At 37.2% G+C, this 27,096-nt stretch overlaps 1 protein-coding gene across 2 annotated transcripts; it reads left to right on the forward strand.

Annotated features, from left to right (window-relative positions):
• The first annotated feature begins 5,874 nt into the window (after positions 1-5,874).
• INSIG1 (insulin induced gene 1) lies at positions 5,875-26,320 on the forward strand. Of its 2 annotated transcripts, none has more exons than XM_001372722.4 (6): positions 5,875-6,385; positions 7,412-7,851; positions 10,814-10,938; positions 13,638-13,804; positions 14,386-14,485; positions 24,266-26,320. In XM_001372722.4, exons 2-6 carry the CDS (start codon positions 7,440-7,442, stop codon positions 24,293-24,295), a joined length of 834 nt encoding a protein of 277 aa, XP_001372759.2. In that variant the 5' UTR covers positions 5,875-6,385; positions 7,412-7,439; the 3' UTR covers positions 24,296-26,320. The 2 variants fall into 2 exon arrangements, with proteins under 2 accessions (XP_001372759.2, XP_007504720.1); XM_007504658.3 differs by having other exon boundaries at positions 5,875-6,122.
• Positions 26,321-27,096: the final 776 nt, after the last annotated feature.

Consider the following 27,096-nt stretch of genomic DNA (forward strand, 5'->3'; position numbering starts at 1 on the left):
GTATCAGCTTCAAGCTGCCCTTTCAAACAAGCCAGCAAAGTAAAAAAAAAAAGGGATAAAGACACTGACCTTGATTATCACTATTTATTGAAAAAGTTGAACTGAATAAAGAACTGCCAAATAAGAAGGCCCAAAGAGACCAGTAATGATATTAGCCAGCAAACATTTTATCCTTGACATAATGGAGAGACATGGCAGTCAGGGAGGGTAATCCGCGAGGTTAGAATTTGAACTCATGTATAAGACACTAAGGAGATTCTACTTAGCAGATTAGAAGTAGTATCATCTCATGAAACAGTGAAAAGCAATAAAAATGAAAACAAGTCTGTAGAATACTTGGCATGAGACCCAACTAAAAAATGTCATCCCAAGATTGTTCATAAATGAAACTGGTGGAATGATAGGCAGAGGTAAATTAAACCAATTTCTAAGACTAAAAGTTCATTAATTACTACCAACCCATATGTTCATTTTCTCATCTTTACAAAAATTTTTATAAAAATAATCATTCTGGATATCAAAGATTTTACTAATGAAAATATGAGAAGGGAACAGGCTTTTGCAAACTCTCTAAGTCTGTACCTTTATAACCAAACAACTAACTGAGAAAGACAGAGAATGCAACTGTATTTATTATTTACTCATTATAATAAAAAGCATTTGACTTAATAAATTAAAATGTAGTTTTTTAAAGCTTTCTCTATTAACAAGGCAGCAAGGTAGTATGGTAGATCAAATATGGCCTCAGATATTAGCTATGTGACCCTGGGCAAGTCACTTAACCCTATTTGCTTCATTTTCCTTATTTATAAAATGAGCTGGAGAAAATGGCAAATCCACTCTACTATCTTTGCCTTTTTCGCATATGTCAACAGAGGATTCCTTGACAAATTCAACCATAGAAATAGCTCTGCTCAATAATCTTCTGATTCTTAATGTTAAGTAGGGCCATAAAATAAGGAAATGTATGCTTGTCATTGATGTCCTGCAGAAGGTACTTAAGGTCCTCCAGATGTTCCTATTTATGGATGCTATTATATGACTGCATCAAACCCAAGAATTTTATAGGACCTCCTAGATTATAGCTATGATTAATCAAAAGATGTCTAATGATATGTATAAAAATAAAAACAAAATGTTCAAAAATATACGGTGCAGATTATGATATAAGCATTTGGATAGTTAGTGTATCAGTACATATATCTGGGATATGAATTGAAAATGGACAAATTGGATCCAGAATTGAACTAGATGAGGCAGCTAGGTGTCACAATGGAGTAGGGAGGGCCTGGATTCAAATGTGACCTCAAATACTTCCTAGCTGTGTGATCCTGGTCAGGTCACTTAATTCCATTTGCCTAGTCCTTGACCTTAAAGTTGTTAGGCAGCCAAAAAGTTTTTTTTTTTTAATTGAATTGGAAAAGAAAATAAGATTGGATTTAATTGGAAAATTCTGCAGTTTTCAAAGATCCCAAGTCACTCCCTGGAACAAAGCCATTTGGATTTGTTTGCTTGTTTTTAATGCAAATATTTTATCAACATTATTCAAGTCCAAATCTTGGAAAAACAGAAGTTTAAGAAATGAGAATTGGAAGCGATGGAATAGAGCCTAGAAAGAGGCAAGGAGGCTATTGCCTAATTGCAGTGATGACCTATTGATTAAAGGTCTCAGCCTGCCTTAATCTATTCACTAAAAAGTCTGTGTAAAGATCATCACTGAGGAAATATATGAACATAAAAGGAAGTGGTCTGATTATGTGTCAAAAATAAAGATCATGGATAGCCCACATGTTCCACTTGTATCTATAAAATATAAAAATAATTAGAGAATAGACTCCAATATACCAGGCAGGACAAGAAGGAACGGATGAGTTGTGATCTTCTACAGAGGTGGAATGCCCCATATTCTTGGAATCACAGATCCATTTAAATATTGAGTTTTTTTTTAATTAAAATTAAAATTTATTTAATTTATTTGTTTATTTAATTTATTTAATAAAAAATAAAAATTTAATTTAAAAAGTATTTAAGGGATTCATAAAAAATCAGTCCACAAACTTTTGATTAAGTGACTATTAGTCACCCTAATCTCTGATCACTCAGCTAAAGATGCCTGATCAAAGGAATAAAAAGAACCAATTAAATGAAGTAATGATTATTCTATATTACTTCATCCAAGGCTCAGCTGTTAGACCCACTAGATTCTGTAGTTAATTATGTCATAAAAGCAAGAATAAAAGTTAACATAGATCTGTATTTGAGATGCTCAAAACTTGGAATTTATGTCTCTAGTTTAAATTAAGTGGGGCAGAGGTATTGAGGATCAGACCCATATCTACATAGGATGGAATATTCAGTTAATTAGAACATACCTTGATCTAGAAAAAAACATGTATCCAAGTGGACTCTGCTGGGGGCTATTTTTAGATAGGAGATAATCATTCATATCAAGGCTTTGAGCCAGGAGAACCTGAACTGTCCCTACAGGAATGACTATAGGTATATGACTATAGGTAGAGAGAGTTTGTCACAAACATCAACCCTACTGACTCACACAGAATAAAACTAGAGTGCTATGTCCAGGTTTTGCCCTTCCTCTGATTTAAAGAGAAATAACTGGGAATTTCTTGCCTAGGATCCCTATCTTCACCAACATTTAATATCTTATTGATGTTTAAGAACTAAAAAGAAATCACATGAGCATATATTAGATTTTTTTAGCCAGCACAAGGTAGAAAAGGCAAAACAAGATTGTCAACACTTTGCTTGGCTTATGCCAAGCTAATCCAATATGGATGGAGAAGACAAATAATTCCCTATTGGTTTCTATAGTTTAATGGAGAGGTATTAGCAAAAAGTACCTTGAAGAAATGGGAGTCAGCCAGTAATACATTAATTGCAGATACCCTAAGGTAGTGGGCATTGTACCAGATGATCACACACCACTATAAATATGCATATACATATACATACACATATATGTAAAATGTTTCACATGTTCTTTATAGCATCCAGTAAGCACCATTGTGACAAATCTATTATAGAGAATTTTTTATTAAGAGTTCATTAGGAAATAAAGTAAGTAGCATAAATTATTGATAGATGCATAAGAGATTATAAACTAGGTTTCTTTAAAAAATCTGAATAGAATCTCAGATGGACTTATGGGTGAGAGAATTTTCCCAGAGTGCTTTGGGAGACAGTTACCAACTGACTTTGAACTCTGTGGGCTAATCCTGTCCCAAAAGGAGGTGACAGAGAAACAAAATATTCTACTCAAGATTGTCATTAACTAGGAATTTGAACTGGCACAAGTCACTTTTTTTTTTTCTGGGACTTGACTTCCTTATGTCAAGTGCAAGTTGATGACCTCTTCGATTCATTCCAGCACTAACCATCTATGATTCCATGCTTTTCACTGTTCATGAACAATATTTATTAATAAGAACATATTTTTATTCCTCAGTTTACAGTCTTAAATTATATGACATACATCTTATAGCAAATATCATAAAGATAGTATGACAATAAAAAAGTACTATACAAACATATGCCATATACTTCTTAAGGTTACAAATTATGTTTTCTCCAGTGGATTCTGTCAGTTGGATTGAAAAAAGCAAATGTTTTCAAACATGAAAGACTTGCTAAAAAATGGTTTGGGTCATTCCCCCCTCCCCCAAGAAAGATCTTAAGGCAAACAAGGTACTTTGTCAAAATACTTCAACTTTAGACAAAGACTGGTGCTTTCTCCACAAAATAGATGCCTTCGTACAATATGACAACTAATTGTAAAGTCTGTGGTAGAAGTGACAAAATGATCTGCCTTTAGTATTGTGTTGGTTAACATTTGTCACAGATAAATGGTATGAATGGCATGCTTAGTGAATTTTCAGATCACACAAAGCTACAAAGCTAATGTTGTTAGTAGAGTAAGTCAGGGCCCAAAAGGACATTTGACAGGATGGAATACTGGGCCAACTCTAATAAAATGAAATTTAATAGAAATTTGTAGAGTGTTACACTTAAAAGCTCAACTCCATAGGTACAAAATAAAGGAGCATGAGCTAGACAATAATTCAGCTGAAAATGATATGAAGTGGACTATAAGTACTCTATAACTCAGTAGTGACAACTAGCAGTCAAAAACAAAATGCAAACCCCAAATACATGTGATCTGCTACATTATTTTTTAAAACCCTTACTTTCTGTCCTAGTAACAACTCTGAGACAGGCATAAGGGCTAGGCAAACCTGGAAGTGATTTGACCAGAGTCACATAGCTAAGAAGTATCTGGGACCAAATTTGAATCCAGGTCCTCCTGATTCCAGACCTTACACTCTATCCACTAAGCCACCTAGCTGCCCCAAGCTACATTAATTATGAGCTAAATTGTGGAAGGTGAGAGATCTACCTGGTCATATCACATGAGAAACATGGGTACTACATTTTAAGGAAGGCAAGCTTTTAGAAGGGCCACCAAGCCTAAATCCTATTTGGTCACTTTAGTTCAAGCTATATGATGAGCTAAATGGAACTGAAGATACATGGTCTGAAAAGAAGACCTAGAGAGAATACAACAGCTATCTTTAAATATCTGAAGAGCTGTTAAGAAGGATTAGATCTGTTTTCCACTCGGCCTCAGAGGGCAGAACAGAAAATAACTCATGGAAGCCACAAAGGCAAACTCAGCCTTGAGGAACAAAAAACTTCCAAACAATTAGGGCTATGCATTAGTGGAGCTTCCAGAGGTGGTGGGCCCTAGTCATGAAGGTTCTGGTTCCCATTTGGTAGGTCCATTGGAGAAGAAATTGTTGTTTAAGCTCCCTTCCATCTCAGTTTTAATTCTCTAATCCCTGAGCTGTTCCAAGTCCAATGCTATCTATCTATCCATTCCTGCAAGGGTCTACCCAGAAAACCGGGATGTGCATCAACAACCTATAGAGATCAATAAGCCTATATCTATAACCTATACACATCAATAAGGTTGATGAGTAAGACTGGTGCCCTAACAGGTGTAGGAGTAGGAGGGAGAAAAACATTTGTGCGTTCATTTAATGAGGATGTCCAGTAAAGGCAGCACTAAAGCATCTCTGAGCTCAAGGTCGTGAAGGCAACACCAAGGCAAGTGAAAACAGGTCGCATTTGGCGTGAGATAATCCACCTGTTCACATTCGGCTCCCCGTGCCCCCACTTCTTTGGAGCCCCAAATCTTTACAGCGGGGGTGGGGCGGGGATGGCCTTCCAATACCCAACAATCCCGTTTCCCTGACAAAGTCCGGAAAGAGAAAGGTGTGACTGCCCTCTCCGAGCTCCAGGTGTGAAGCGTGGTCGGCTGTGTTGGGGGGGGGGGCAAGGCTGGGGTGGTAGGGGACAGGAGCGCGGGATGCTCAACTCCGCGGCTCCTCAGCTACTAGTTCGGGACGGCCTCCCCTACCCGACTGCACTCGTACTCCACCCCACCCGACGCGGGGCTCAAGTCTGGGCCTCAGAACGTCCTGTTTCCTAACGTTCTGTTCTCTAACCTCCCCCCACCGACTCTTCCCTAGTACGCGGGGCTCCGACAGCACCGGGCTCGCATGCGTGCGTAAGGGCACGCGCTCGCGATCCCCCCTTTCCCCAGCCTCTCATACAACGTTTTCCCTCAGCTCGGGTCCCACGCCTCCTCCGCACCACCCCCCTCCTTACCCCCCTCCCTTGCCACCAGTCCTAGGCCGCTGGCTCGCGCTCCCGCCCCAGCAGTTCGTATCTGTCAGTTGGAAAGGCGGGTGGTGTGTCCCCTACGTCATATGGGCCGCCTGCCTCCCATTGGCTGGGGCGGCCTCACCAGACCGAATGTTTACCTGGCAGGGAGAGGAGGAGTGGCCTCAGACTTCAGCTGAGGCAGAGGGAGGAGGTGGCAGAGAGCGAAAGAGGGGGCGGGGCGGGAGCTAAGAGGGGCGGGACCGAACGGGCGGGGCTGGGTGAACTGGGGGAGGCCGTCTGAGCCGTGGCTGTGGCCGCTTCCGCCGCTGCCGCCGCCACCAACACCACCGCCGCCGCCGCCGCCGAGGTGGTCCCTCCCCCTCGCCCGGTCAGCGCGGGGAGGGAGGGGCCGTGGCAGGGGCCCGAGTTGGTTTCGGGTAGGTTGGGACTTGGTAACGTGATTCGGGGGCTTCGCGCGTGCTGATATAAACCTTTTAGCGCCGGCTTGGCGTTGAAGGCGAAACTTTGGATTCCTGGACGACGCTGCTCTGTCTCTCCCTCGCCTTCATACTCTTACAACCTTCCTGCCACTTCATCATCCCCCTCCTCCTCCTCTTCTTTTTCTTTCTCCTCTTCTTACTCCTCTTTTTGTACTACCTCTTCCGGGCAACCCGCCGGCGTCTCACCCATCGTCGAAAAGGTAAGACAGTCCCCGAGGTAGAGCCATCCTCGCGGTCTCGTAAGTCCCATCCCAGGAACCTCATCTGCGTCCTGGCTCCCTTCTTCCACCCCGCTTCCAGCCGCTTTTGTCTCCCATCCTCCCGAGCCCGCTTGTTGGGATCCAGTGGTTTGCAAGTGTTTGGACGGAGAGCTCCTCGAGGGCAGGGATCCATTTCTACTTGGCTTTTTTTATCCCCAGCCAGGCTCATAGCAAGTAGTCGCTTCCTCCCCCCAAAGTCTTTGAGGGATGTAGGAGAAGGTTTTCGAGGCCAATAAAAACATGTCATTTATTAAGTTTAAAAAACAAAAATTGCCCGGTATAGAAACGAGCGAAGCAAGCTATGCTGCTTTTCCATCTGGGAGAGTGAGAATGCTTCCCTTCCGAATGCTTGGTAGGTGCCTTAGTTGAAATGATCTGATGGGCTTGGGGAGGACGGTGGGGGCTTTTTGAAGGCGTTTGGTCAATTGATGTTTTCCCAAAGTTTGAAGGCTGCTGGATGTGGTATGATTAGAAATGCCTTTGCTTTAATCATTTTACCCCAGGGACGCTGTAGGCAAATAGATTGAGAACTTTGGTTGGTTTATAAAGAATAGCGTGGGAGTAGGGAGTATGAAGTTCTCCAATCAGTAGTTTTCTAGAAGAGAGAATTCCAAGCAGTTTGCCCATATTCCTTCCTGCAAATGTTTATAGAATTCCTGCTGTATCCAAGGCACTCTTAGGTATCCCGTTAGATTTCATAAGAACTCTTGTGTGTAAATCTATTACAGTATGTCCATTTTGTAGCTAGATGAAACTAAGGAATAAAGGTCCTTGGTCCTACAGTGAATCAGTTGCAAAAGCTTGGTCAACCCTTCATCCAGTGCTGTGCTCACTAGCCACTTCTATTTGTTCTAGGGCATCTCCTCTTAATCCATAGAGCAGGAAGGTAGCAGATGCCTTGAAGTCATTTTACCTATTTGGAACTGACGCCCTGACACTATTTGGCTTTTCCCTGTTTTCTTTTAGGACATTACTCCAAGACCCTTGGTGACTGATGCCCAGATTAGATGAACACTTCTGGAGTTGTTCTTGCACGACCAGAGGGAGGCATAAAAACAACCTGCGTGCTGGCACTACTAGGCTGGCTGAGAAAGTGGGAGACATGCTAACTCCCTCGGTCTCCAGTGCTTCACTGGTACTGGTGGGCCAAGGTGCCATCAACACTGAAACCACAGATAGGAACAAGAACTCTAATACCAAGAGCAACAATGGTAGAGCCCCCAGTAACAGTTGGCACCATCATTTGGTGCAGCGAAGTGTTGTGCTTTTTGCAGTCGGAGTCTTCCTAGCCCTGGTCCTCAACTTGCTTCAGATACAGAGGAATGTCACCCTTTTCCCAGAAGAAGTTATCGCCACAATCTTTTCCTCTGCCTGGTGGGTTCCTCCATGCTGTGGAACAGCAGCGGGTAAGTAATGGTAGAGCACTCCAAATAGATAAAAGATGACGTTGGCAAGCTTACTTATTGCCCAGGAAGAATAATGGGGGGGGGGGTGCTAATATTACATAATAAAACTGTTCTTCACAGTTTAGTTACATTTGTAACAAGAGCTTTTTAGTAAGGTGGCATGACATTAATTCAAAACCTCAAGAACTAGTCTCAGGAGCTTCTGGGGCAAAGTTTGAGGAAGTCTGAGGATGGAGATGAGGTGAGAAGATAAGGTACTTGTATATGTACTTATGATGTGGCCTCTTCCTGCTTCCCTCAGGCAGCCTGAGGACAACCTTTGATTCTAGTGCAGCAGCAGACATGTGTCATCAGGAGCTAGCTGCCTTGTGATTGGGCTTCCTTAGAACTGGTGAGCCCCAATCCTGGATTGCTATTGGTTCCCTGAGTGAACATGCTACACTGCTGGAGAACTGAAAACAAGTCAGTCACATGTGCTTGGAAGGAGGTTGCTGGGGGAGGAACTTCTGCATTTCCTTATGCCAAAATAGCCCAGTCAATTGCAGCCAAAAGCCAAGCCTTTTTCCTAGAATCGTACAATGACTTTGTAAAATAAATATGTGGATGCCTTTCTACTATTTGATTAAAACCTCTAAATGTGAAATCCTCTTAACAAAGAAAGGTACGACAAATGAGGCAGTAAAAGAATGGAGCTTAAATAAATGAAAAAAAGTTTTTAAAAATCATTTTTAAAAAATAAAACATTTCTATGATTGGATTGATTTAATATCTGTTATTTTTATGATTTTTTTTTTAAACCCTTACCTTCCGTCTTGGAGTCAATACTGTGTATTAGCTCCAAGGCAGAAGAATGGTAAGGGCTAGGCAATGGGGGTCAAGTGACTTGCCCAGGGTCACAAAGCTGGGAAGTGTCTGAGGCCATATTTGAACCTAGGACCTCCAGTCTCTAGGCCTGGTTCTCAATCCACTGAGCTACCCAGCTGCCCCCTTTATGATTTTTTTATAGCCTTCTAAGTACCTAATTTTTTCTTTGGCATAGGGAGCTGTATGGAGGTGAGGAACTATCCCTTCCAGTAGAAACTGGCACTGGCTGTGCAGCATAGTGTTTTATAGTTGTTTAGGAACACTGAGAAATAAAGCAATTTACTTGGGATCACAAAACCAGGAGTGTAAGGGGTGTCTCATCAGTGGAGTCATTTTTAATAAGCCAGAAAGTAAAGATTCTCAGAAAATAGTTGTTTTGCTGAAAGAAAGCAAATAAAATATAGGGGATTGGAGTACAACGACTCTTTAAACAACAGGAAGAGTACTTAAATAAAAAAAAAATCAATGTTCTAGCTATATTTTCCAGAGGGGGAAAAAATAAGTTTTTTATTTATCTGAACAGAAGTAAATATTGTATGACTGCTTAAAATTGCTTTTTTAAAATAATTTTTTATGCTTTAATAATAGTCCTAGTTTTTAAATTTCAGCACCATGGACTTATTAAAATATAACATTTAAGCAAAAAATACACTTTGAGTCAAACAACTACAGCAGAACTAAAACTGAAGGATTATCCTTCAACAAATGTAGTTGTGACATCATAGAGAATCCAAAACATATCAAGGCAGCTGCTATGGCTATCGTTTTCATTTTTAGGGGTGGCAGGGGTTTAGCTGGTGTGGTTGGTAAGTGGCTAACTTCTCATGGACAAATTGAGAACCAAGAACACAATGCAATAATATTTTATAATTTTCACCTTGCTGGAGTATATAACTAAGATTAAAGTTTATACTTAAGTTATACTGAAATCATTAAGCTAGAAACAATTTAGCGTCTTTGTAGTTAATCCTAAATGCTGACTGCCAAGAATCCAAATAAAAAGTGAGGAAAATCATTCATTTAACCTGGTCTTTCCAAATATCAGTATTCATGCCATCTTCTAAATGAAATATCCCAATTTTTCCATTCCTATCAAATATTTGCCATTTCTTAAAGAACAGTATTCATTAATTGCTTTCTTACCACACTAAGTCTCAATTTCTCTTTGACTTTCTGTGGCATACTTTGATCCAATACACAATAGAGCCAGGCCTTAAGTCAGGAAGACACTTAATAGCTGTGTGAGCCTGGGCAAGTCACTTAACTCTGTTTGCCTCAATTCCCTCACCTTTAAAATGAGCTGGAGAAGGACATGGCCAACCACTCTAGTATCTTTGCCAAGAAAACCCCAAATGGGGTCATGAAGTGTTGGCCACAACTGAAAACACCTGAACAAAAGTACATATTTAACCTGAATAAAAGGTCCAGCATGGATTTTTTTCCTCTATCCACAGCTCATTCCCTGTATACAAAATGATTTTTCCCACTTTCATGCCTGAGTCCCAAAAGGGATGCCCAAGGTTCTAGGGTCCAAACCCCTCCTTGGAGATCAATAGGGGGGCAAAGGGATTTACCTAAAGTAATAGCTAGTAAGTGTGCAGTTCATCTGATGTTAAATCCAGTGTTCTTTCCACCATGCAAATCTTCCTTCCTTTTACTTTTTGCTAGTCTTAGTCCTTTCTCTTAACTTATCTAAATCCTGTGTATCCTTCAGGGCCTATCTTAAATCTCACCTTCTGTGAAGTCTTCCACTGCTACTCCAAAATGATCTCTCTCCTTTCTCTGATCTATTGAATTTATAGTCATAACTCATAAAATTTTGGAGGTAAGTGGGCAATTTGTGCATAGGGACACTTTTAGTTAGATTCCCCTAGTCACATCTCTGTTCAGCCAGACATCTTTTTAACTCAGTCACAACGGTATGGTCTTTTTTTAAACAGCTGCTCTCTTGGGAATTTTTTTGTTTTCCAGTTTGAATTATAATTTCATATTCTAATTAAGTTTTTTGTTATAACATTAAATACTTATAAAAATGGGTTTGGGTAATATTGATCACTATTCTTTGAATATGTTTCTTTACCCTTTTCCCCCCATACAGCTGTTGTTGGTTTGCTCTATCCCTGTATCGACAGTCACCTTGGAGAACCTCACAAGTTTAAGAGAGAGTGGGCCAGTGTAATGCGATGCATAGCAGTTTTTGTTGGTATTAACCATGCAAGTGCTGTATCCTTTCAAATGTTCTATATATGCAGGGTGTTCTTAGGTAATTTTGGGAGGTATTTATTTTTGCTTCTAGAACTACATTTCTTGAGCTGTCATGCAAAGCATGGGATATTAGCACTGAAAAGAAACCCTAGACATTATCTAATCCAGGGTTTCCTAACATGGTTTGTATAAGAAATTTGGCATACTAGCATGGATTTCTTGCAAACTCTCATATCAAATTATGTACAAAAAATACATGATAATTTATTGGTGTAAAAAACTGATTTTGAAGATCTTCCCTGACCCAGATCAGCATTTTTGGATTCTATCAATATATTTTAATCTCCAAAGTGATCTCTGGCTCAACTAGTCTGAATGATTCCAAACTTTATATAATTGTTTAACACGGAGGTATCAGAACTGCCAGGAATGACTCACAAAACTCCAGAGTTCTGAGGAACAAGATTAAAGTGTAATTGGGAAATACTTAACAAATGGCATCATACAACATGGTTAATGTTAATTTGTGGTTTTCTAAGTCAATATGCTATGCTCAGGAATCTATTTCTATTGAGTTTAACACCATTGGTGATTTAATATACTTAAGAATATTTTATTGGGGGGGGCAGTTGGTAACTCAGTGGATTGAGAGCCAGCCCAGAGAAGGGAGGTCCTGTGTTCAAATCTGGCCTTAGACACTTCCTAGCTGTGTGACCCTGAGCAAGTCACTTAACTCCCATTGCCTAGCCCTTTCCATTCTTCTGCCTTGGAACCAGTACACAGTATTGATTCTAAGGGGGAAGGTAAGGGTTTAAAAAAAAAAGAATATTTTATTTTGAAATATGTTATTTGGATTGATTAAAGTTCTCTAAATTTGAGGTGTCATTTGTTAGACTTTTCAGTAGATGGGGAGGGAATAAAGTTTTGGGGTTTATTTTCTATGATGCAGTATTTTGGTGATTTTAAATCCACATTGTAAATGCATATATATGTAGTTGAATTTAATGGATCCATTATGAAACCTTACTTGGGTGCACTTCAGACTTGTACTTGAAAGGCAATGTGTTTTAGTGGAAAGAACATTGGTTGATCAGTGTGGTGTCAAAAATTATGGTCTCTGCCATGCTATTGGTTTTTTTTATGTGATCTCATACAAATCACTTACTCCTCCTCTACCTCAGTTTTCTCATCTTAAAATGATATAGTTGGACTACATGACATTTAAAGTCCCTTTTAGCTCTAAATCCATAATGCTATAACTAGATGATCTCAAAATTCTCCAACCCTGATAATGACCTTCACTTCGTGATTATTTGTGAGGAGTTATGAGAACTGAAGAGAAAATTGGTCTTATGCTAACAAGTGATAATAGAAGGCAATAATAGTAATCATAGTAATATTAACATTTTTATAGCACTATGTATCAGGCACTATGATAAGCTCTTTCATTTGTTACCCCATTTGATTTTTCACAACAACCCTGTGATATAGTGGCTATTATTATTATCTCCATTTTCAGATGAAGAAACTCAAAACAGAGGTTGTGATTTGTCCAATGTCACATTTAGTCATCTAGGGTGCTTTAAAATCCACATTGTAAATATAATATATAGTTGAATGTAATGATTCCATTAAGGAATTTTTCTTAGACCAACTTTCAGACTTGGAAGACTAGATGAAATGGAAAGAACATCTATCTGAGAGTAGGCTTGAATTTATCCACTGTGCCACCTAGCTGCCCAAGTAAATGGCAGTAGTAAGTGCTCATAGTAAGGCACAGTGGACTGGCAGAAGACTTACTCTGCTCTGAATAGTGCTTGATCCTTACCTATGGAAGGAAGGGCCAAGTCAAAATACTGATTTTTTTCATGCCAAATTAATAAATACCTTGTTAATCTCAGAATTTTCACACTTACAGGTATAATCATATCTCTCATTTCAGAGATTAAAGATGTTGCTCACAAGGAAAAGGTATTATGTTGTATCTTAGGAGCCTCATAAATTAAATGCATTTTTTGTCCTGGTTAAGTAATGCTCTCTTAAACTGTATGTAGCGACTGTCTATACCGATTTTTGGAATGAGTATTATTTCCTGATGCTCTTCTGAACTGGCACTTGCCAGGTGTCATGAATTACTCATTTGTAGCTGTTCTTAAAATAGTTATTTCTAACTTGATACTTTTTGTAGAAAAGTAGTAAAACTGTCTGGCATATAATTTGGTTTTAAGGCTTATGGAACATTGTAACAGAATTATACACAAACACATATTAGGAAAAGAACTTTGAAAAACATGATTTTTCACTGAATAATCACTGAGACATTTCAGAGCATCATGATTCATGATAGCATTGTGTCCAATGAGACCTTTCAGCCTATTAAATCAATGAACTTTTTCCTGGTTGGTGGGAAATTTCAGGTTAAATCCTAAATAGTCATTCTTTCCCCACCCCCAACCCCCAAAATAATAATAAAAAAAAAAAGAAACTCAATACTAGATTTGGTGTTAAAGAGGACCCTAGGTTTGGCTCCCAGGATTTGGATAAACAGAATCTCAATCTCAATTCCCTTACCAGAAAAAGGAGTTGGACTAGGTAGTTTCTAAGGTTCCCTTTCAGCTCTAAATTCTTTGATGATAAACCTGTGTAGTAAATAATTAAAAAGTTACTCTTCATGTTAAATAAGTATTAAAAGTTTTCCTTAATTTCTACATAATCAGAAACTGGATTTTGCCAATAATGTTCAGCTGTCATTGACTTTAGCAGCTCTGTCTTTGGGCCTTTGGTGGACATTTGATCGGTCAAGAAGTGGCCTTGGGCTGGGAATTACAATAGCATTTCTAGCAACTCTGATCACTCAGTTTCTTGTATACAATGGTGTTTATCAGTGAGTATATTGTTGCAAAACTTTGACTTTTTAAAGCTATTTGTGTTCTAGATATTGAAACTTATTTTTTATTTGCCTATGCTATCTATAAGAAATTTTCTTCATCTCATTTTACTCATAAATGTGGCATGAAATTCTATGAAGATAGTCACTCATTCCTGAATCCATATATGTAAAATATTTTGCTATTCAAAAATATATTTATTTTGGTCAGTGAAACATGTTTTTCATGAGATGATGGCTGAGTCATAAAAGCTCTAAGCTTGGCTCTAATAAATCAGGTGTGGTCTCCAGTGATGTTTTATTTTTTATAAAGCCTGCCTACAGGCTTGAAGACGGGATCCTGGGTGCAAATTTATCCTCAGCTTTATGACCCTGGGCAAGTCACTTAACCTCAGTTGTCTAGCCCTTTCCATTCTTCTGCCTTGGAACTGAATACTTAATATTGATTTTAAGATAGAAGGTAAGGGTTTAAAAGATAAAGTATGTCTGAATTAAGTTTTTCATTTAACTATATAATTTTAGTGAAATTCCTATGCAAATAAATCACTTAATAAAGTCATTATTCTTTTTTGCTTTAGGTATACATCTCCTGATTTTCTCTATATCCGTTCTTGGCTCCCATGTATTTTTTTCTCAGGAGGAGTAACAGTAGGAAACATAGGACGGCAACTAGCTATGGTACGGTAAATAAAAGCATTCTATAGTCTATAAGTTTTTTTATTTCAAACACAAAAAAATAAATTCTAATGACTTGCCATCTATTTTCTGTAGCTACTTGAGTAGAAACAAGAAAAAGTTTTTCAATGTTCTTACCTACTATTCATTAGATATATATTATCACAGCCTTCTGCTGATTGGCTGATTAAAAAGTTTAATGAGACTTGGAATTGAATAAGGTCATATATAAAGTTAGTATCAACAATTTCTAAATCATTCTTTCTAATTAATAATGATAGGCATCTGTCATTAAATAATTTCATATCCTAGCACACTGATCTTTTGGACTTATTCCTTTGACTTGTGGGGATTTTTTGTTTTTTAATCAGAGAACTTTTAAAAAAGCATTTAGAATGTTATAAACAATCAGAATTAGAGATTTAATAATTGTTAAATTTCAAATTTTATGTATTTTATAAGATAAAGATAGTCAAATATTAAGAATATAAACACTGTAGAATAATAGCCAGCAGCTTAGATTGTTAACATAACATTGTATTTTGTAGTGGCAGCTACGTGGCTAAGCAGATAGAGAGAACCAGGCTTAGAGATGGGCCTCAAATCCGTCTTCAGATATGTCCTGTGTGGCCCTGGGCAAGTCCCTAAACCCCAGTTGCTTAGCCCTTACTGTTCTTTTGCCTTGGAACCAATATTTAGCATTGATTCTAAGACAAAAGGTAAAGTTTTCCTTTAAAGAATCTAACATTTGATAGCTTTTACCAATAAATTGTAATATTTGACTAGTGATTGCCACCCTTTCTAGACTTTAAAACCATCTTGTCCTTTGATTTCACACCTTTTCTTTCTCTAAAACTGTCATAAGAGGGGGCAGCTGGGTAGCTTAGTGGATTGAGAGCCAGGCCTAGAGATGGGAGGTCCTAGGTTCAAATCTGGCCTCAGATACTTTATAGCTGTGTGACCCTGGGCAAGTCGCTTAACACCCATTGCCTAGTCCTTACTGCTCTTCTGCCACAATATTGATTCCAATATGGAAGGTAAAAGTTTAAAAAAACAAACAAACAAACAAAAACTGTTGTGTAGCATTTAATTAAATTTAAATTGATTTTTTTGTTGTTGTTGAGAATTTACTGATGGCTTGTAACATAATTGAGCATATTAAGATGCCTATTAACAGGTTACAGGGAATGTAAATATTTTGATTAGATCAATGTCATTCATTAAAAAAAAACAAAGGCAAACATGTATTGAATACTTGACTATGATTAGCCAACACTCTCCTAACACCTTATAGATCAGGAACATCCTATAGGGATTCTAATACTTTGTAAACCCAAACTTCAAATAAGGAAGGAGAGAGGACATTGTTAAATAACATATGATCACTACAAAAGATCAAACTGGTCGCCCAGAGCTAGTTGAGAAGAGGCAATACTAGGAATTATAGAGAAGAGAGAACCCCTGAGACAGGGGAGCCATGAAAGCAAAGGCATGGAATTCACATTGCCTGTATATGGGCTTGGGGAATAAAAAAATAGATTGATTTAGTTGGAAGGCAAGATTTATTTAGATTAGTTGATAGACCAGGAGGAAGAGACTTGTGGAGGGCCTTGAATACTAGACTAATTATCTTGTATAAGTAATAATAGGAAGCCACTTAAGGGTTTGAGTGGGAAGATGACAGACAGAAGACTATTTTAAGAACACTAATTTGGTGACCTCAACTGAAGTCCTACTCCAATGACTCATAGTGGCATAGAAGTGATTCTGGGTGCTTGAAAGCTACACCAGCAGAGGCTAGGCTTTGGCAGGATACCAAAATGAAATTACATACAGTCTTGATCTCTCTTTGGGTTGTACATTATGTTACCCAAGAACCATCCTAGATAAGTTCTTTGACACTCATGTGATTTTTGAGCCCCTTGCTTAAAGAAGCAATCCATGAAGGTTCTGAAACGCTAAAATCTGTAATGACTTCTTGGAAGTGGGGTTGGAAGAGTACTCCCACTGAAGTAACCACTCTTGGGGTAGTTATATAAATAACCTGGGAAAGAGTAGAACGAGAGCAGTCAAGATACTTGTAATATAGCCACAGATACGGGGCCAGCAGGGACCTTAGAAATCATCTAGTTCAGGCTTTCCTTTTTACATTTGAGGAAACCAAAGTCCACAGTGAGGAGTGACTTACCTAATGTCATACAGGTAGAAAACAAGTAGCATTCAAATCCACATTCTTTGAATATCCATGGACTCCACTGCATGATGCAGGTTGATGATGTTGGCATTCTAAATACAAACTATAAGAGGAATCACAAAAGTTCTTAACTTAAACAAAAACCCTTAAACAGGGTCAAAAAATCATGATGGATGCCAAATTATGGTCAGAGTAATTTAGATGAAGTGACAATATTTTGGATTAGAAATTGTTTGAAAATTTATTGAGCTAGCAGTAAATATATAATAATTATGTTTTAACTTTTCTTTATCTAGTAAACTTCATTTTTTCCAGTAACATTTTTCCAAACTTCCAGTAAACTTTTCTTTACTCCAGTAAAATTCATTTTCTGACTATTAATGCTTATGTCAAGGCTGTTTAAATCCAACCTTATAAGAAATATTGAAAAATAGTCATCAGAATTTGACTTTGTGGAGTACATCCATAGTATTAGTGAAGACACAGCATGGCTTAGTGAAAAAAGAGCATTCCTTAAAGGAACTTATTAACAGGAACTTGTATCTCTTACTGGAATAACTTTATTAACAAAGCTTTCTGAGACAAAGCTCATTTTAATTGTTTAAAGCCTGTACATGAAGAGATTTGGGGGACGTTCTAATCTGCTCAGTGCTAGACTAATTTTGTAAGGGAAAAAGCTATTTTGAAAGAAGACAGTCAGTGCCCAGGAGCTACAGCCACCTGTCCTAGAAGAGAAAAATAAAGTACCAGTCTTCAAAATATGATGATAGATGTCTAGGGCAATGATGGCAAACCTTTTAGAGAGCGACTGTGTGGAGAGGGAGAGGGGAACAGCTCTGCTCCACATCCCTCTGGCTTTCTAGTAACAAACTGGTGAACTCTGTGCTGCTTCAGTGCCAACATGCTATAAAAATCTCTGGATGCCATTCTAATCCTCCTATATAATTTCTACTTTAATGAAGCTTCTAACAAAAACACATGACCTTGAAATAGACCTTCTTTATTAACAGAAGTGTATCACTTCACAATCATATCCCATCTAATGTTATTAGATGTTATGAATTACTGATATCGGGAAAAAGTGTTACTGGGAACAGTTGAATAGGAACAATTGTATATATTTGTAAAGAGCTTAATAGAATTTCATTGAGATTTTGTGATACACTGGTTATTTGGTCACAGTTGTAAGATTTAAATTAATATTAATAACTCCAAGTATTAATTTTATTGTTTATTGTTTATTATATAATAATTAATATTATTTATTATATATTTATTATTATTGATCACTTGAAGTAGAAATTTAAAAAAAAGAAATAGAAGTTCGAAGTCTAATTTTCTAATAAAGTAAGACCACATGTATAAATTCTCCTGTCTGGCTGAAAGCCAGCTTCAGCAGCCATGTTCAGGGAAAGAGAGAGAGAGGCAGGGTCATACCAAAACTTTATCTTCCGTATGTATGCACTCAATGTGAGCATGCAAATGGGATGCTGGGTAAGAGGCCTGGGGAGTAAATTCTATCCACACAACCCCGCCTATGATTCCATTGGGAGGTGAGCATATTGGAATCTCCCAGATTTACATGCCTAGTCTCCTTAATGAATCATTACACATAACCAGCTTATATCTCTAAAGAAGGTGCATATAATATTGCACTTTCTAAGGAGAAATTACAATAATTTGGGGGATGAGAGGAATAAAAGAGAGAGAACAAAACCAATGTTAGTAGGCTCATTAGCAAAAAGACAATTAAGGGGAAATCCCCTTTGACATAAGAGTGTATATTCAAAATAAATGTATTCAAACCCCATCCCCCAGTTTAATTCACTACACCTCAAAGTTCATTCTGGATCTTTTGATGCAGTGTGTGGTTTCTGCAGACCTCTTCATTGCGCCTTTTCCAAACAGTTCACTTTCTTAATTTGGGGAGTTAGTGAGTTTCTTTTCCTGAAATTTCTCTAAAAGATTTTAAACCTTGCATTATAGGATAATAATACAATCTCCCCTGAGAAGAGTATTGACCAACATCTGGATCAGCCCAGGATACATGGCTGAGTTATATAAGAGTAAGAGAGTTCTGGGGATCAAATTCTATCCACACACAGAGCATAGTATATTTTGCAAAATAAGCATGTCCTTAGGTCTATATCAATTCTGGAAAAGTGAAAAGAGACAGAAACTTGAAGAATAATATTGGTAGTAGTATTTTTGGTAGATTAATATAAATAAAATTTACTAGTAGTCTCTCGGTAACCGAGGATGACGATAAATAAAATTTGGAAGTTGTAATACTGCACTATTTTAAGGATGTGTGATTTCATCAGTGAAGGTCTTCATCACACCAACCCAGATCACCATGTAAATGTAAATACAAAAAAATAACAATAATAACAATGTACTTTCTTCTCACACACCTTTTTGTTAATTTGAAGAATAGTGAATGAAATTTTAAGTCAGTTTTAGTGCTTCAGTAGATGGTCTTCTTGAGCTACTGTTACCAAAAAAGACATTGCCTCCAACCAGACTGGTCATCCCTGTTAGCCATCAAATTTGGTAAAACTTGTCAGACATCATACTGCAGTCATAGCTTCAAGAATGTGTCACCTCCACACCACTGTGAGCTATCAACACATACCTTTTTAGTGAAAGAATAATTATATTTTTAATTGATAGCTTCCCTCCTTTAAAGACCTATCTCAGAACATCACTGTTATGTAAGTGATCCTGGGTTCTCAGAGGCTATGCCAGTGGAACACAGATTTTGATGAGCCTTGTCATCTGGAAAGGCCCATTTTGACTGTATTGAAGGAATGCATCACTAGAAAATTGCTCATTGTGTACTGATTTTGGTCACAAAGACCATCTAATTTCAAGAGAGATTATAATCTATAACAACAGTGGAGGGAGGAGTGCCCATACCAGTGAAATCACAGATTTTACACACACAAGGTGGCTTGCATTTATCTGATTTGAGTTTTTGAATTGAAGGAAATGAAAAAAGAAGACAGAATTTAAGCCTTTTGCCCTTAGAAGCCCTTGAGATTGTTTAGGAAAATTATCTTGGTTAACTTCATGTGCTATTTATTCATGGTACATTTTTAATTTGGGATAATCAGGTAAACAATACCATTTGAAAGTTGTTTGGCTATTTTGAGAAAGTATAAGTAATTTTAAAAGTGAAGAGTTATCCAAATATTCCATGGTTTTTCTGAACCATTTTATTTTCTTGGCTTTTTCCTAATTCATCTGTCTTCTTGATCTACTACTTAAATGAGTTCAATGGAAGCAACCTTGTGTGCTAATTTCCCTTAACAGTAAGACAAAGGGCATTCTTTTTAAATTATAAATTGTATGGAATACAAAATAAATAACATAATTTCTTGCTTACATGTCATTTTGTTAGTTTGCAGAATAGTAGATGAAATATTAAATCCTTTTTAGTTTTGAAATTTTAGCCCCCTTTCATGAAGAATTCCAAAGTCAGATTTTAAGATTCACATTGTCCTCTTACTTAGCTTTCTATGGATCATTTTTTTATTAGCTCTTCATGATTTTAACAAAAAATTGTAGATGGGCTGACTATAGTATGCTCACATACACTGAAATCTTTCTTTTATCAGTTTTAAAGAAGAGGCATTTTGTGTACTAATTTGAGCCATCTAGAAATAGAGGAAATTTAACACCAAAAAATTTGGCTTTAAGCAATTTATAAGGCTGAAGTCAGTATCCTGTGCCAGATTTGTAAATTATATTTTTCAGAAATGTAATGTTTGATCATAGCTTTTTATGAAAGGTTAGTGATTCAGTAGTTGGTGGGGCTTGAATGGTTTTTGACCAAAAGTAAATGAGATCTTGTTTGAAAAGGCTTCATGGATGAGTTTTAATTAGAACCAAAGAGAAGTGGAGAACATACTGTCTGAAAAGGAAGATTGATATAGGCTATATGTAAGAGATAGTTGGAGGCAAGACCATGTGCAGAAAATAGGCAATAAATAGAATTTAATTGGAGTGCAGAATATGAATGTTAGGATAGGTAAGGGTGAATATTGGCCATTTTCATTTGTCCCCACTTGAAATAAAAGTAAAATTGACCTCTCTACCACCACTAATAAAACAAACCCCCAAAAGGAACTGATTTCCCTTCCAGACTTCCGTGTTTCTATAGTAGTACTAATACAGCAATCTGTGACATACATTTAGCCCATGAGGTCTGTAAAGTGTTTTACATGCATTGTATCATTTGATCCTTACAACACTACTGAGCAAATGCTATTGTCATCCCCATTTTACAGATGAGGAAACTGAGGCTCAGGAGCAATGACTACATAGCTAGTAAATATAGGAAATAAAATTTGCAATTGAGTCAATTCTCCTTCCATTATACCAAGCAGCCATTTTTTTCCCCTCACATTTTATTTTTCCTCACATTTAGTCAGCCAGGCTTTAAAACTCATTGATTCTTCCCTTTTTCTACATATCCAATCCAAGGCTAAGACCTATTAATTGGTCTTTTACAATACCTTTTAAATTTGTAGGTCTATATTCCCCCGTCACCATCTTCATCTAAGTCTTTGTTAATTCATAGCTGTACTAGTATCCTTGCCTTCTTTCTCCCTCTAGATTCTCCCCATTTCAATCTATCATGTAGAGACTTAAATTTTGAATATATTACTTTTGTTATCTTGCTCTGAAGTTTGCATCTTTAGTGATTTGCTGTTGCCTTCAGGGTAAAGTCTCAAATCAGATTGGCAGTTTGTACTTTGATGTGTATCTTGTCACTTTCTTATATTAATCTTTTACTCTAATCAAATTGGTCTCGTCATTTAACCTTTTACCAAGTATATCTTGCATATTTTACATTTGTTTCTTTGCTAATGTCATTGTCCTGCCTAAGATGTCTTTTCCACCTGCCTAATTCCTATCCATCCCTCACAACCAGATGTGAAGTCTTCCCTTTTCAGCCTTAACCTATGGTAATCTCTCATTCGGAGAGCATGTATTTGTGTGCCCCTCATTTAGCATTCATCTTTCCCTATCTCTCACCTTTCCAATTAGATTCTAATCACTTTAAGGTCAAAGACTTTTAAGTGTCTCGCATGTGATACGTAAATAGTTTTTTGTTAAGAGCACATTATGGTATTTAAGTCAAAGAATAAAGATAATTATCATTACTACACAGTAAGTATGTATACTTATAGATTATCCTTTCTTAGATTATACCTAATGTCAGCTTTTTCTAAGTAATTTCTCTTTTCTTCTTGACTTTGCATGTTACATAGTTTGTATAATATGATCTTGGATTATTGGACTTATTTTTGACTAAAATGGTGATAATGCCCTTCATGCCATTTTCCTTAAGATTAACAACAGCACAAATTCCTAGATTTTTGGCACTTTTATCACCAAGATGATTATATTACTTGTAGTCAAAATTATATTTTTTTTACTTAAAGAATATGCTATTTAAATTATGTATAAAATAATTTTTAACATTTGTTTTTAAATAATTTTTAATTCTCTTTTTTTAAACCCTTATCTTCTATCTTAGAATCAATACTCAGTGTTGATTCCAAGATAGAAGAGAGGTAAGACTAGACAGTGGGAGTTAAATGACTTGTCTGATATCACACAGCTAAGAAGTGTTAGGCCATATTTGAACCCTGGACCTCCTGTGTCTGGGCCTGGCTCTCAATCCACTGCTTCTTTGTTTGCCCTCTTCTAAATTCTTTCCCTCTTTCCCCTCAACCTTTGTTGAGAAGGCAAATAGTTTGATATAAGCTATATGTGCATTCATACAAAACATTGCCATTAGCCATGTTGCAAAAGAGAATCCAGATCCCCCCTCCAAAATAAATAGAAATATAGTTTTTGAAAGTACACTCATATTCAGATTCTATCTGGAGATAGTTTTTTTCTGTGGAGGTAGTTTTTTAAATTTTTCATCCTGAGTCCTTTGGAATTGTCTTTATCATTGTATTGCTGAAAAAAGCTAAGGCATTCATAGTTGATCAGGCAATATTGCCATTACTGTGTATGGTGATCTCCCTGCTTTTCTCACTTCACTTTGCATCAGTCAGTTCATTTAAGTCACTCCAGGTTATTTGGAAGTCATCTGGTTCATCATTTCTTAAAGCACAGTATTCCATCACCATCATATGCACCATTCACTCAAATGTTCCCCAATTAATGGGCCTTCCTTTGATTTCCAGTTCTTTGCCACTACCAAAAGATCTGCTATAAATAGTTTTGAATGTATAGGACCTTTTCCTTTTTACTCTAAAGGGTATGGTTTTAGCTCTTTGAGTATAGGTCTAAATTGCTCTCCAGAATGATTAGATCAATTCACAGCCCCACCAACAGAGACACTAATACACATTGGTGGAACTATGAATTGATCTGACCAACAAGAATCTATTTAGCACTTATTGTGTTCAGGCACTATCCTAGGGATACAAATACAATCTCTACTCACAAGGAGCTTATGTCCTAATGAGGAAGACATCAAGTACATGATGAGAAATCTAGCATAAATACGAAATCAATACCAGAGCAGTTAAATATAAGCTTTTTGGGGGAGGGAGGCCACTAGCAGTTGGGGGGGGAGGATCCGGCAAGGCTTTATCCTCAAGGAAGAGAGACTTTAAGAAAAAATGACTTGCCCACAGCTAGGAAATATCTGAGGCCAGATTGGAACCCAAGACCTCTTGCTCTCTCTCCACTGAGCCACCTAGCTGCCCCTAGAGAGAGACTCTTAAGGAAGATGTAAGGAGTAAAGCATCCCAGGCATGCAAGATGGCCATAAATCCTCAGTTCTCTGCTAATGATATTTCATTCTAATTAATTTGCAGTGTTTAGGCAATGGTATGTTTAGGCAATGCCAATGAAACTTGCAGAATCCAGTTGTGATGCTTATTCTATGCTTTCTGGACATGACTACATTTCTGAAACCTTTTAAGTGGTCATATTCATGTGATTCTCACAAAACATGCTATAACATTGCTATAAAGTTAATTAAATTGAGTTGTTGATGAGTATTCCCTTTGTATAGATTTCCATATGATCCTTGGTCATCCTTAAGCTTAATTATTCTGCACCCTTCTATGGTTCTGGTTCTTACAATCTTATCTGTGTTTCTAGAACTGGCACAGTTGAAGGTCTAGGAAATGTTCTCTTAACATGAAGCTCTTTGTTCTCTTCAAATAGGAATATAGAAAATGGTTTTAATAAAAGTGATCCTATTTCATAGTACTGCTCTATTCCCTTGGTGAGAGAAATAAATCTGACAAGAGTCCTATTAGTAAATAAACTGTCACAAGTCTCCCTTCACTGCAAGTGAACAGACTGGCTCAAACAGTGAACTTGAAACGCTTAGCCAGGAAAGGGGAGATTCCTTTTTGAGTATCATCCACACTGGGGCCACTTGTGTGTATTCTTTGGTGACTCAGAATATTGCTCCTGTCTAAATTGATGCATAATCAGACTTTAATAGTTAACTGTAAATCATTGGTTTTATTTTTCATCTAGTTTATTGCAAACTGCCATTGTTTCAAAGTGGATTTTCATTTATCTTCGCTCTCTTTTCTTTGTAGGGGATTCCTGAAAAGCCACATAGTGACTAAAGTCTTCAAACTACAGATGCCAATATATAAGCAGAGATGGGAAGGGGACCTGTGATACTGGATTGTGATGGAAGATTTTTTTTACCCTGGAAATCTATTTAGATTGGGCCAATAACACAAATGATTTGGGGGAGGACCACGGGAGGGGGTGGGGGGGGGGAGTGTTAAAGATGGTGGAACCAATTTTAGAGTAGCCAAGTGGGAAAATAACTGCTTTTCTTGAAATCTTACCTCAATTGACTGCATAAGCATTTGTACCTGGCTGTGCCCTCAAAAGATTTAATGCTAAATTGTTAGGGAAGTTTAAAGAGACAGCAGTTTTCTAAGTATTCGATTTCATTTTAAGTTATTGAAACAGTTGCCATATTTCAAAGCCTTGAACTAAAATTTAATTGCAAACTATTCTGTTTTGTATTTGTGCCCAAAAGAGGTAGATTGATGGTGCTTGACAAAGGTGAGGTATGGGGTAATAGGAATAATATTTATCCAGAAGATTAAAAATAGGGTTGTGTCTAAAAAAAATAGAGGTGATCCATGTCAGGTTGTAGCATTATCTAAATGCTTCAGGAATTGTGCCCTCATCTTAATGCTGCAATAGCGCACACACACCCACACAGTCATGTATATCAGCAGTATATCAACTCTACTTTTTATCCTAACAGTGAGGTTTTATGTAGACAATCTTATTGGAAGCAATTGGTAAAGAAAAGTGTCAGTTCTCCAGTGTATTCTGACATTTTCACCTCTGTTAAATGCTCTCTGAAATTATAGACATCTTAACAGTGGTAACTGTGGATCTCTGCCATTTGCTTCATTCAAAATGAGCCGAAATTATTTCTGTATTTCTCTGTTACTATAGAATAGAGATTGCAACTTTTTTCACAACCCTATAGGATTTGCAATCTGTGATTGCCTTGTAAAAAGAAGAGTGCATATGTCACTGCATTAAACATTTGGTGTTTCTAAATATCAATTTTATTGGTGAGCACAATGTATTCAGTTAATGGCATAGACCACGTTAGACCTAATTTGCAAGTATTGGGTCTTAAACTTAAAGTGCAATGTATATTAAAACCAATCTGAGCCTTGTACTCTCTTCAATATTTATTCTTTTTTTTTCCATATGAGATGTTAAAGAGAAGGGTTCAGCATTCATTTCAGTACTGCATGGGGGCAAAATTCAGCAATAATTTCTTTCAGTAGAAAGGATATTTTATTGTTGTGCCTTCCATTTGAACCCTAATCCTTTGAGAAACTCCAGTTTTGCAGTTATGGTATAGTTGTAATTTTTACTTACGTGAACTGATTTTTTTTTATATTATGCAATATAAGTGTTTGGTTTGTTTCGGATCTTAAGGTGATTTTTCACATCTGACTAATTGGCTGTCCTTTTAAATTGATGTCAACAGTCAACAGAATGCTATCTTGGGCTAAATAGCCTATGAATGTGTATTTGTGTATATTTATGTGGTAGTCCTTTTTTTTCTTCTGAGGAAAATATAAATGCTCTTGGTGCAAAATTCTAGGAAGCTGTAACTGATTACTGTAGAGCAGAGTTGCAAAAAGTGGGGCGATTCTCAACTTCTAAAAGATCCCTTATAAATATTCTAAAATTGAAAATGAATAGTGATGTGAAAATGTTTTGTTTTTAAAATAGATACTCCTTTCAAAACCAGAAGTAATTAGCAACATGCAGTAATTGAATATATAAATTTATACTTGATCATGCATAAGCAGTGTTTATTTTTCTCAATTTAACTGGAAATTATTCTGAACCTATTAGATTCAATACAGCCAAAAATGTGAATCTGAAGTTCAGTTTTTGCCAATTCTTGTAGCAAGTAAGCAAACCAAAGTGATCTGAGTTTGTAAAAATTTATGAACAAAATTTGCACTATTCCAAATTTGAACTGGAATGGAAGATTCACATTGATACAGAAGTTTTCGCAAGTGTGGTGTTGTGTTGTTTTTTTTTGCATTTTTTTTACTATTATTTCAAGAACTTATTAAAAGGTTCAAGACCAACTGATTGTGCTTGTGGAATTTTCATTTTAAAGGGAAAGAAGGCCATGTCTAGATGTCCTCAGGTGTTTATAAAGACAAATGCTGAATTGGGGATAAAATCATTTCCCAGATATCAGTGCATGCTTATTTAGGTACTGAATTTTAACACATAGCCACTAATAAAACAAGTATAGTTCTCATCCTACAAAGTAAAGGAAATGAGCTCTTAATTTACCTCCAGACTTAAACAGGTGGGAAGAATGTGTGAAATTATCCCTGTCTCCCCACAGACATACACACACACTAAATGGGGTAAAATGTCTATGCCCTCCCCTTTCCAAGAAAGAAAGCAAGAATTTTTTACCCCCACTATCTTCACAGAACTGGTAGATACACAGACCTAATGGTCTTCTGGGAGCAAGAAGGTGGAGCATGCAAACCTTTTTGAACATAATATATAACATGGTTTGTTAAGATTTTGATCCATTAAAAATGGATCAAGGGGGCAGCTGGGTAGCTCAGTGGATTGAGAACCAGACCTAGAGACGGGAGGTCCTAGATTCAAATGTGGCCTCAGCCACTTCCTAGCTGTGTGACCCTGGGCAAGTCACTTGACCCCCATTGCCTAGCCCTTACCACTCCTGCCTTGGAGCCAAAAAGTATTGACTCCGAGACGGAAGGTAAAGGTTTTAAAAAAAAAATTGATCAAATGGTTTTTTTAAAAAATTGTAAACTTAAATCTAGCAAAAGAATTCCTGGGCAAAAAAGTTGGCAATGTGTTTTGCCCTTTCCTACCT

Source organism: Monodelphis domestica, chromosome 5 (genome assembly GCF_027887165.1).
Source record: "Monodelphis domestica isolate mMonDom1 chromosome 5, mMonDom1.pri, whole genome shotgun sequence".
Classification (NCBI taxonomy): domain Eukaryota; kingdom Metazoa; phylum Chordata; class Mammalia; order Didelphimorphia; family Didelphidae; genus Monodelphis; species Monodelphis domestica.

Coding starts and splice junctions, on each gene's coding strand:
- INSIG1 (XM_001372722.4), top strand. CDS start 7,440: ATGCCCAGATTAGATGAACACTTCTGGAGTTGTTCTTGCACGACCAGA. Junction 7,852..10,813: donor ATGCTGTGGAACAGCAGCGG/GTAAGTAATGGT, acceptor CCCCCCATACAG/CTGTTGTTGGTTTGCTCTAT. Junction 10,939..13,637: donor GTATTAACCATGCAAGTGCT/GTATCCTTTCAA, acceptor CTACATAATCAG/AAACTGGATTTTGCCAATAA.